Raw genomic sequence first — 11,838 nt, forward strand, 5'->3', positions numbered from 1 at the left:
AAGACACTGGGCATTGTGGGTGTGTTGGGATAGAAGATGGGGTATATTAAATGTTTGTGGGGGTGGCATATGGGTGACTGGGTAGGGGGAGCAAGTGGGGATGTATGTCCCTGTGGAGAGTCAGGGGAATATTCTATTTGGGACCTGGCAGCTAAAGATAAGCCTGGCCCTTTAAGGACCTCTGCCCATCTCCTCAGTCTCCCAAGAAGAACTTCCAGCTGCCCTTTAGGTGTCCCCACCCCTATCCTCTGCCTACTCAACCAGAGATTTGACTCCAGCCTCAGAGGTGACCCCTTTGCCACCTTCATCAGCTGGCTTCCACCGCAAGCACCTCCCTTCCCCAGGTCCCCACTTGCTCTTTCTCTGTGCTCAAACCTCACCTCTGTGGCCCTTTCCTGACCCCAGCCAGGGCTGTCCATGTGTGTTCCCACTACCTAGGGAGCACAGACCCTAGCTGTGCTGTGACTCTGTAGTTAGCCGGGAACATGCTTGAATTAATGCAGGGAGGGGAGCCAAGATTGGTGGGTGAGGCGGAGGGATGTCCATACAAGGATGGTGAGGGGACTCCAACCCTGAGAGCACTGGGCAGGATGTGAAAGTTGTGGACCCTTGGTGGGTACAAGTGTCATGTGTGTCCTGGGAACACCGGAGGTGTATACTTTGGGACATCATTCATCAGGGTGTGTAGATGGGGGTGGCTCCCTGTGGGTATAGGATATTGTAGACAGACCTCAGACTCGGATTCCTGGATCCTTCCTTCTATGACCCTCACCCTCAGTCCTTCTTACTCTGGGGGGAGGGGCAGCAACGTCAGAGCTAGGGCTGAGGTGTCTAGCAGGTGCTGGGGATGCTGATTCCATTGGGGAGGTGACACACACACAGCTGGTGGCCCAACCTCCCCCACCCTGGGGCAGGAATGAGAGACAGCTGCCACGTTATCAGGGACACATTTCCTGGGAGCCCAAGGCCTGACTCACAGAGGCCCAGGAGGGAAGGGCCCTATCCCTTGGGCTTCCCTCTAGCCCCCCAGCCTGCCCTCAGCAATGCCACAAGGCCATGTGTCTTTGTTTACACCTTTATTGTCCACTTTTGCTGCCCCCAAGGGTTCCAGGGCCCAAAATATCCAGGCACTGAGGCCCAATTATCTGAAGCCTTTGTAGGTGGGTGGGAAGCTCTGGAGGTTCTGGCAAAGGGATTGAAAGCCGGTTAAGTCACATTCCAACCCCACTGGGAGGCAAATGGAGGGCTGGAGGGGGTGGGGAAGGAGAAGGGGAGGTGGTTGGTGGTCAGGGAGTCAGACCCCTCAGCCCTGAATCAGGGAGGTCAGTAGCAGCAGGAACAGAGCAGCAGGAGTGGAGCCTGAGGCCCCAGCCATGTCCAGAGGACAGAGGTTGCTGCCTTCAGGTGGCCAGTAGGGGGAGCCACTGGGGGGCAAGAAATGGGCCTCTCCCACTGTTTGGGAGATCCAGGCCTCTTCAGGGCCAATGGTGGCAAACAGCTCCCGGCTCCCTCTAATAGTCATGCCCACGAGGACCCAGGAGCCTCCCTCACTCTGGCACAGGAGCGGAGGCGCAGAGGTCACCTGCAGAGTAAAAGTCAAGGCCAAAAGGGTCTCTTACCCTTCGTCCTGGTTCCCTGCACCTTCTCCTAGGGTCCAGTCCAAAACTCTGCTTGTCTCCATCCTTAGGAATCCAGGACCCCGGTTGCTCTCCAAAGTCCAACCAGGAAGCACTGCTTATACCCATTTAGGGCCCAGCGCCCAAGAATTTTAACCCTGTTTCTCTCCAGGGTCCAGCTGCCCAGCACTGCCTCTCCCCTCCCTAGACCAGGATGCCCAGGCCCCTGTACCTCACACCTGTCTTCCTGCCCCTCTGCATACAGGACACAGAGAGTCCCAGGGGGCAGAATACCCTGATGGAGGCAGTGACAGAGTCGTGGTGTCAAGATGGAGACAGCAGCAGCCACGGGGACTAGAGAGAGGAAAGAGGGCTGTCCCAGGGATTCTGGCCTCCAGCCACTTCTCACCCCCAGGACCCAGGGCTCTCACCTCGGTCCTGGGGGTCCTTCCAGCCCAACACCCAGCAGCTGCCCCCCAGGGGAACACCCCCTGGGTGAAGGCAGATAGACAAGGCTGAAGGGGAAGGCTCCACCCGGGAGCTCAGCTCTAGGAGGGCCAGCGGGGGCCGAAGTCCCAGGTGCCGGGGCAGGCGGATGCTGATGACCAACCGGGATACCTGGTGGCCCTGCGGGAGGGGGCTGGCCCCTGTCCGGCCCAGGTACACTTCAATATAAGGCACTGTTGTAGAGCCTGGCCTGTTGGAACAAAGCCCATTGTTACCTCCTGCCCACCTTCCGCCCTCATCCCCTTACTGGTAAAGTCTTTCCCAGCCCAGGGCAAAGGGTGGAAAGAATCTCCAGCGTTATTCCACTAACTCCTTTATCATTGCTCCTTCCAAGTCTCTCGTCTGTCTCAAAACACTTCACAGAAGTTTCCCTGTGCTCTAAGAGCCCTGAAGGGAGAATATCCCACTATTGCAAGAATCCTTTGGCTCATCTCCTAATTTTTCCCTCTTGCCCAGGAAATGGGTGGACCCACCTGAGGACACAATGAGTGGCTGCCAGGACCCAGCCTGGGGCCACGAGGATCCCAGTGCAGACTCGATCACCGGCCACATGCACTTCTGCCAGCCAGGGCCACAAGAGCCCCACTGGAGCAGGCTCTGGCCGCAGGCCACAGGCTAGGGAGAGGAGGTGACCACCTAAGTGAAGGTCTCACAGCTGACCCCTGAAGCCTCCACCATAGATCTAAGCACCCCCAAGAACTAAGCACCCCCAAGAACTAAGCACCCCCAAGAACTAAGCCCCAAAGGCCTCCTCCTCACCACCATGCTCTGTGTGGGGAGGGCAAGTCTGTGTCTCAGTCTCCTCCCCCTCAGGGCCCCAGTCCCAGGTCAGCTGGTCCTCTAGGTAGGCTCCCCGAGTCACATGGCTGATCCACGGGCCGTGGGTCTGAAGAGGGTGGAAGGCTCTGGGACGCAGGCAGCCACTGGAGAAACCTCGGGTTCCAGCCAGGAACCAGGTCCCCTCCTCCCGGCACAAAAGGCTCCAACTGGAGTCGTTCTGCAGCAAGAGACCGTGTTACCAACGCCTGCGTGTGTGAGTGTGACTGTGTGTGTGTGTGAGTGAGTGTGCGTGTGCGTGCATGTGTGTGAGAGTGTGTGTGAGTGTGCGTGAGTGTGAGTGGGTGCGTGTGAGTGTGTGTGAGTGTGTGTGGGTGTGTGTGAGCGGGTGCGTGTGCGTGTGAGCGTGTGTGTGTGTGAGTGTGTGTGTGTGTGTGAGCGTGTGTGTGTGTGTGAGTGTGTGTGAGTGTGTGAGTGAGTGTGTGTGAGTATGTGTGTGGGTGTGTGTGAGCGGGTGCGTGTGTGTGTGAGCGTGTGTGTGTGTGTGTGAGTGTGTGTGTGAGTGTGTGTGTGTGAGTGTGTGTGTGAGCGTGTGTGAGTGTGTGTGTGTGAGTGTGTGTGTGTGTGAGCGTGTGTGTGTGTGAGCGTGTGTGTGTGTGTGAGTGTGTGTTGAGAGGGTATCGAAGGGCTTTCCTGGACTCCACATTACCCCCTTCTCGGGCGTAAGTCCCACTTCCTCCAAGCCAGGCTCCATTAATAATCTACATAAGAAGTCAATCCTCACTTTAGGATTCCCTTTAAACCGATAGCGAGAAAGCCCGACAGAGCCCAGAGCTCGCCTCCGGCCCCTCCCCAAATCCCCGGGCCAGGCTCCGCCCCCAGGGGCGCTCAGCCTCAGGCCCCGCCCCTCGCCCCCTCGGCCTCTCTCCGAGTCCTAGTCGGTTCCGCAGGCCCCGCCCCTCGCCCCCTCGGCCTCTCTCCGAGTCCTAGTCAGGTCCGCAGGCCCCGCCCCTCGCCTCTCTCCGAGTCCTAATCGGATCCGCAGACCCCGCCCCCGCCACTGACCCAGCAGCGGCCCGCCTCCTCCTCCTCCTGGTAGGCGGGGCAGAGCGCGTGCGGCGGGTCTCCGGGCGGCGGCACTGTCGCCCCCTGGCGGCCGTACAAGCAGTGACACCACCAGCCGCTCAACAGCTCCGCCTCGAGCAGCGCGTTAGGGCCGGGCGCGGGTTCTGGGAGAGGAAAGGGAAGGAGGAGTCCGCGCGCGGCTCAGCCGGGCCCCGCGCCACCCGCCCCGCCCCTGGGCCCCCGCTCACCGCCGCGGCCCCAGCGAGCCAGGCGGCAGCGGCTCCCGGGCAGGAAGTAGTGCTCCGGGTGAGGCAGGCACACTGGCCGCGGGGCCGCGCTCAGGTTCACGGGCGCGCGCAGCTGCAGCAGCGCCAGGTCCGAGGCGTCGTCCCAGGAAGCGTTCCCGTGGGGCACGAGGCGCGCCACCTGCTCCGCGCGTGGGCGCGAGGCCAGCAGCACGCGCCAGCTGCTCAGGTCGCGGGGCGGGCGGGCGGAGCTGCTGGGCCGCGGGGTGGGGAGATTGGGGACGTGAGCTGGGTTCCGCACCCCGGGCTTCAAACCTCCCACCCTGACTTAGGCTCCGTATCCCAGGCTGGGATTTTGTATCACAGGCCTGAGAACCGCACACTCAGACTCCCGCATCCTGGATCGAACTTATACTAACCCTTCTACTCGCCCCCATGTCCCAGGACCGTGCTTTGTGAGCTGGGTCCTACACCACCCAAGGAGAACGCCCCCCTCCCTGGCAGTCCAGGCTGAGGTCCCCCCACTCAGGGCTGGGGCCAGGTAGGTAGTGTCTCAGGCCGAAGGGGGGAGGGGCAAGCATCTGTCTGAGACGTGGGTTTTCACTCACTCCAGAAAGCAGCTGGCAGGTGCCAAGACCCAGCTTTCAGACACCAGTGCCCCGTGGCAGGGTCTGGATCCTGGCACTATCACCTGAGCCTCCCAGGGCCAGGCCCCTGGCCTCGGGGCCTTCCCGCACACTGAGGGGTGAGAGGCCTGGGTCAGCAGGCCTCTTGAGCCCCCAGCACTTTCCATCCCAACTCAGTCTCCCATGTTCAGGGGACATCCAGGGTCCCACCCCCTCACCTGGCAGGGCGATGGTGCAGTTTTCATCCATGGGCTCCCAGGGGCCTGAGTCGGGCCCCTGGGACTGGGTTGGAAAGGCAGGCCCAGGCTCTGAGCCCATCACCTTTTCCCGGATCCATGCCTCGTAGGGAGCCACAGCAGTGAAGACTCCCGGCCGGTTCCTTCGCCCACAGCCAAAGCCAAAGCTGGTGATTCCCGCCTGGAACCACCGTCCATGTTCCTCACAGACCAGGGGCCCCCCTGAGTCTCCCTGGTGATAGATGACACCGTGTCAGGGGATCTGCCCAGGTACCCACCAGCTTATGATGGGCCACCTTCCAAAGGTTCTACACCTCTTCTAGTTGGCCCAGTATACAGCCACTGTCTCCTAGGACCCTGCCTTGGCTGTGTCAGCTTCTGTGTTTCCTACGACTCTAAACAGAAGAAAGACTTGTAAAGCAGAAAGGCTGATGATGTTTCAACTCTCTCTCCCTCTTCCTCTCTCTGAAATCAATAAAGGTATGTTTTTAAAAAATATTTTTTTAAAAAAAGGAAATCTAGCCCGGCTCAGCGGTTGAGTGTCGACCTGGGATCCAGGCGATCGGGGTTCGATTCCCGGTCAGGGCACATGCCTGGGTTGCGGGCTCGATCAATGACTCTCTCATCATGGATGTTTCTATCTCTCTCTCTCCCTCTCCTTTCCTCTCTCTGAAAGCAATAAGATATAAAATGAGTAAATTAAAAAAAAAAAAAAAGGAAATCTAAAAGCAACCAGAAGAGACAGGAGGAAGAACTACAATGACCAGACACTAAAACGGTGGGTCTGGGCTAGTTCATGCTTAGAGGAATTGTCCCTAAGACATCTCTGTAGTCCAGCTCAGGTATCTCTGTGCCTGAACAGGGTCACAAAGACGGCTCAGACTCCTCTAGAACTGTGCTGTCCAATACGGCAGACACTAAATAAAATTAAAAACTTAATTCCTCAGTTACACTAACCACATTGCAAATGTTTTTCAAGTGTTTAGTAGACAATGTGGCTAGTGACTACTACCCTGGACAGTGCAGATACAGAATATTTCCATCACTGTAGGAAGTTCTGCTGGACAGCACTGTTCTCGAGGAATTTGGTTTGCAATCCTGTTGATAAAGGCAGAGGAGTATGTCCATAGGTCCCAGAACCTCATAATTGGGAGGGACCCTGCAGACCACCTACCTTGAGTCCCCATCACCACCATGCACACTGAGCACCCTAAAAAATGTGTGTGATCTGAGAAAGGTTTCTGGGGAAAATGGTATACTATATTTTGGCCTTCAGCAGGTCATCTGGAAAATTCCCTTCTGTGGAGGATTAATTCCTTTAAAGGATAACTATTTATTGATATCTACTAACAGGTGCTATACTCTGTCCTTCTACATCTTTGCCTCGGGAATGGCTCCGTCAAGCACCCAGGGAGAACTGGGAAGTGGGAGTATGACAATATTAATAGCTAATACTGATTTAGCTCTTATTAAAGACCACACACTGTTCTAAGAGCTCTTACATATACAAATTAATTTATTCATCATATTCACCCCATGAGGTAGGTAAAACTACCATCTCCAATCTTCCAGATGACAAAGTCTGGACGTGAGGTTAAATAACTTGGCCAAGGTCACACTGCTAATATGTGGTGGTGCAGAGCTTCAAACCAGGCAGACTCACTCCAGAGTCTGGCACATAATCACTGCACTATCTTGCCATAAATAACAGTGCCCACTGTTGAGCCCCAAGTTCTGTCCGTTTATAATCTTCACATCAATCTAATCCATTGGCATCTTGTCTTCTTTTTGCAGCTAAGGCTCAGAGATATGAAAAAGATGGGATCTGTCTGTTTCTCACCCTGCTCTGCCTGGCCTTGTCAGGCAGGTGCAGGGGCCTCCCCTCACCTGGCAGGTGTCCCTGCGGCCCTCTGGGTAGCCAGCACACAGCATCCCTGGCAATAGCTGAAAAGTGAGGTTGAAGGGGCCCGGTCGGCTATAGAGACACTGACAGGCAGCTTCTCCCAGCAGCCTTAGCTCCACTTCTTGCAGCACCCAGGGGAGAGGGAGGGGGTCTGCGGGCAGAAAGAGAGAGAAAATGCTGTGAGGCAGCTGTGGAGTCCCCTGTTCCCCAGGGCTCAGCTTTGTCCCCTCCACCTGTCTCCTGGACATCTCTACCTAGATGCCCCATCGCGCTTCAGCCCACCAGATCCAAATCAATTATCATCTGCTCCTCTCTGCCCTTCCTAAATCCTCATTTCAGAAATGACCCCATCAAGCACCCAGTGAGAGCTGCATGGATGGTTGTATACTGTACAAAGGTACCCAGCCAACAAAGGACTCACGTGGGGGCTAAAATCATTAAGCTCTGAGCCCTGATGTGGGCTGTGTCAGTCCTGAGAGGGGACCCTTCAACGAAGATGCCATATACACTAGGTGTGGTCCTATATCAAGTTGCCAAGCATGGAATCTGGGTGTCATCCCTGACCCCTGTCTCAACTTCCTCTCCCCAATAAGTTCCCAAGTCGAGAAAACCTATCATTTGTGACCGCTTGGCATTTTTACTGCAACTGCCCTAGTTCAGGAGGCAAAACCTTGAGCCTGGATGATTGGCCTGGCCTCCTCACTGATCTGTTCCCCAACCCACCCTTCACTTGTTGCCTGCCAGAGAAATGTTTTTAAAGCTCCGCTCTAATCTTACCAAGGACAACCAAATGGATCCCACTGTCTAAACCTGAGACCTCAGTCCCTTCCTGAGGTGAACCTGCTTGCAATGGACACAAAGTCTCAGGATCCAGCAAGTGTGGGGGAGAGTGTGGACAGAGCTCCTTCCCTCCCCACCCAGAATCCTGAGAGGCCAGGTGATGGCTGAGGCTGTACTTGAGGGCCAACCAGAGAAGTTTAGGGATTGTCCTGGGGATCCCTGGAGCTGCTGGGGTACTCTGGCCCTCAGTCTGACCTTAAGGCCCTCATGGTCCAACACCCCGCCCCTCTAGCTTTTTCAGCCTCTATTGCCCCTGCCCCCTCCACTCCAGCCTGGTAGCCTGGCCCTTCTCCATTACTTTGCCTCACCTGGGTTTCCAGGATGGCCTCCATCTCCCCCCACCTTCTTGTAATGCCAACGTATGTCCTGACTTCACAAAACTTCTCCAAAAATCTCCTGCTCTGGGTGCCTTTTCTCAGGATGGCCTGGCCCCATCCACACAGACTTCCTAGGTGCTCAGGTTGACCCTTCCTTGTCACCTCCTGCCCTGATGTGGCCCCTGCGAGCAGAGGCTGTGGCATCTGCTCCCCAAGTATCCTCTCTAAAGGCCGTGGCATTGCACAGGTCTGACCACCGCTTTGGAATTATTGTGGGGGCCTTGCTAACACGGAAAGATAGCAGGGTAATGGGGATGATGGGAATGGAAGTTGTCCGTTTCTTCCCATGCCTTCTAATAGAAGTGTTTGCTTCTTTAGCTAAATAAGTATTGTTGTCTACCCACTAGAATGTAAACTCTGCGAAGGCAGGAATTTTTGCTTGCTATGTTTACTGGCATATCTCTAATGCCTAAGATAGTGCCAGGCACAAGGAGGTCCTCAAAAAATATGTGTTGAATACATGAAAGATAGAATAAGTGAATGAGGGTGATGAGGGTGAGTAGGGAGAAGACAGGAGGTGGGGGAGGAGAGAGCAGTTGGGGGGGATGAGATGGGAGAAAGGGAGACGGGGGAAAGGAGGGCAGACACTGACATTTGCTGAAGGCCTCCTCTGCACCAGGTGCTGTGCTTTGGAGCTCGGATCCCCTAGAGTAAAAATAGCTAAAACGCACGGATTACAGATAGGCTAGTCACTGTGTTATAAACCTTACTTGGATTTTCTCATTTAATCCAGCCAATAACCCTAAGAAGTGGCCACTATTTTCCTCAATTTTCAGAGGAAGAAGTGAACTGGGCGTAGTGCTTCGTCTGAAACAGAGTTGGGATGGGAACTCGAGTCTGATCCTAAACCCAGGAAAGAAAACTGGAAGCTGAGGTGAGGAGGGAATGGGGGTGGGGCGGTATGACGCAGGGGTCTTAGTCTGGCAGCCCTTGGGGAGGCAAGGTGCTTACCCTCGGTCTGGCACCCCCGCCCCAGGCCCGCGCCCCCTGAGGCCCAGCTATTAGGACACGCCCCCGCGGTGCGGCGCAGAAGAGGGATCAGTGGGCTGCACCTCCCCAGCAGCCCCCGGCCGGACCCCGCCCAGCCCGCTCACCCGCCTCCTGCACGTCCCCCCAGCCGGTGGCCCAGCAGGCGGTGCCGTGAGCGAAGCGGTGCGCGGCGCGGGGCAGGCAGACGGGGCGCACGGCGGGGCCCAGGCGGGCGGGCGCGGCCAGGCGCAGCAGGGCCAGGTCGGCGCCCAGCTCCACGCCGCTGTAGTTGTCGGGCACCAGGATGGCGGCCACGGCGCGCACGTGCGCGGCGGCCAGGGGCGCGTCCTGGGCGTGCGCGCCCAGCAGCACCGACCACTCGGCCGCGGGCTCCAGGGTCCCGTTGGTGCTGCGCCGGGGCCGGGCGAGAGGGGGCAGGCTGACCCCACCGGGGGCGGGGCCCGGGACGGGGAGGTGGGGACGGCGGGAACCCGGGGGGGGGGGGGGGCGGTCGGGGCAGCTGGGGCGGGGAGCGACGTGATTCTCACTCGGGTACTTAGCGGCTCCCACTCGCTGGGAACCAGGACACCCCGCGGAGCACCCGACTTCGGGGTGGGGGGCGGGGGTTGCGGGGCAGCCAGTCTCCAAACGAGACGTGCGCCCGGGCGCGAGCTGCGGGCGCGTTTGGCTTTCGAAGGAGAGGAGCTGGACGTGGGTGGGGACTCACCTCACAAAACAGTGCGCAGCGGACAGGACCCAGGACGGGGCGATGAGGGAGCCCCCGCAGACGTGGCCCCCGCCCTGGTGCAGGCTCACCTGCCACGGCCAGCTGCCCGGCTGCGCGTCGGCGCCCCCCACGATTCTGGTAGAGGGCTCGGGGCGACCGCAGTCTGCGGTGGGGGTACCGCGGAGGTCATATCCCGTCCCTGCCCCCCACCCAGAGGCCCAGGTAACTGAGGACAAAGCCCCGTTCCCCAGCCTACTTCGGTCTGCCCCCCTGAGCAAAGAACAAAGAGGACCCAGGCCCGTCTAAGTTTCTGGTCATTTCCACCCCCGTTGCCTAGCCAGCCTGAGCCTCCCCGTGGACCTGAGGCCACCCCTCCCCTCCTTACCCAGGTCTTCAGGCTCTGGTGAAGGGCTTCGAGCTGGGAGCCAGAGGCGAAGAGAGGGACGTTCTGATGACTCCCAGGCCCCCGCCCTGCCCAGCCCCTGGCACTGCCCAGCCTTCACCTTCTTTCTCCATCCGCCCCTTCCTCATTCCCAATTCCCTGCCCTTTCAGCAACCCCCTCAACCCTCCCCACGCCACCCCAGCACCCAAGCTAGCCCTCCAATCTTTTTTGCCTTTGCACCTGACTTTCCCCAGTCAGCTGCCCTACCTGAGTCCTGGGACGCTCCTGGGATGGGGCTGATGGCTGGAGAGAGGGAGGCAGGAAGGGGCTGAGGCCTGCAGGTGCCCCCCGCCCTCCCCGACTCCCTCCCCGGGCTTCACATCTGCTCTCCCTCCCCACTGCAGCCCTTCTCCCTCCCAGCATACGCGACTCCTCTCCCTCCAGACACCTCACTCCCTCCTCCTGATGGCCCCCTGCCCTTCTTCTGACACTGGACTCCCGTGAAGAGCTCAGGAGTCCTGCTTTCTAGCTGCTCGGATGCTAGGACCCAGGCCTCTTGCAGCATCCTCTGTCTCCTGAGGTTACCGAGGATCACAAGTGGGAGAAGCAGGCGCTGGAACATGGCACATTTGAGTCAACTGGAGGCACAGAGATGGGTGAAGGTCTGCTCCCTGCCACAGCTCTGTCACTGTTTAGGCAGCCCGTGGCTCGTGATGGTCCCTGGAGCAGCCCCACCCTCCCTGGCCAGAACCCGTCTCTGGGAATCTGAGAGGATCAGGGGTTGGAAGGGGAAGTAGGGAGCCTGCAGGCCCAACCCAGAGCCCTGTCCCATCTCACATCTCTGGAGGCCCAGGGTGGGGGTGGGAGGCAGATGTCCCAGTTCCAGGACACCCGTTGGGTGGGGGAGGGAGGGGTGGAGAACCCTGTGGGCAAAGACAGGGGAGGATAGCCAGCGGCTGAGAGGCCAGTGTTAGTGGGGCAGGGCTACAGGGCAGCATTGGCCTTTGGGACAGAGAGGTGGACCCTCTTTGGCCTGACTCACCCGAGACCTCACCTCTCTTTGGGGTGCGGCTACCCCAGTGGCTTTGGCTTTTCTTCTCACACAGCTCTGGTTACTGAAGTTGTGGGCCAGGTCCGGGAAGGGAGCCCTGGGGAATACAATCCCATCCCAACAAAAGGATCACAGATTCCGGCAGGTTAGGCTGGGTACAAGATTCCGGGAGGGGGCTGGGCAGGGTGGCCAGGCCAGAAAAAGACTCAGCCCTTCTCTGTATTAGAATTAGTACTCTCAGGGCTTCTGTCGCTTACTCTTTGTGTGACCTTGGGAAAGTCACTCAACCCCTCAGCTTATATCAATACAAGCCCATTTAAGAAACATATGGTGCCCTAGCTGGTGTGGCTCAGCTGGTTGGGTGTCCTCCCCTGCACCAAAAGGTTGCCAGTTCCATTCCCAGTAAGAGGCAGGAGGCAGACCATCGATATTTCTCTCTCTTCCTCTCTCTCTAAAAATAATTTTTAAAAAAAGAATCATATGGCATCTCAAAGAGAAATTGAGGAGAGTTTAATG

General features: G+C 58.0%; 1 protein-coding gene across 2 annotated transcripts; it reads right to left on the minus strand.

Annotated features, from left to right (window-relative positions):
• Positions 1-1,061: 1,061 nt before the first annotated feature.
• PRSS36 (serine protease 36) lies at positions 1,062-10,893 on the minus strand. 2 transcript variants are annotated; one of them, XM_087815170.1, is made up of 16 exons: positions 10,857-10,893; positions 10,539-10,574; positions 10,274-10,306; positions 9,889-10,051; positions 9,287-9,570; positions 6,960-7,126; positions 5,055-5,304; positions 4,819-4,948; positions 4,736-4,741; positions 4,214-4,464; positions 3,966-4,129; positions 2,883-3,120; positions 2,597-2,738; positions 2,048-2,313; positions 1,849-1,970; positions 1,062-1,582 (listed from the first exon to the last, which is right to left on the minus strand). In XM_087815170.1, the coding sequence occupies exons 1-16, from the start codon at positions 10,891-10,893 to the stop codon at positions 1,304-1,306; spliced, it is 2,568 nt and encodes an 855-aa protein (XP_087671296.1). In that variant the 3' UTR covers positions 1,062-1,303. The 2 variants fall into 2 exon arrangements, with proteins under 2 accessions (XP_087671296.1, XP_087671295.1); XM_087815169.1 differs by lacking the exon at positions 4,736-4,741.
• Between the last annotated feature and the right edge of the window lie 945 nt (positions 10,894-11,838).

This window comes from Miniopterus natalensis, chromosome 3 (genome assembly GCF_054644295.1).
Source record: "Miniopterus natalensis isolate mMinNat1 chromosome 3, mMinNat1.hap1, whole genome shotgun sequence".
NCBI lineage: Eukaryota > Metazoa > Chordata > Mammalia > Chiroptera > Miniopteridae > Miniopterus > Miniopterus natalensis.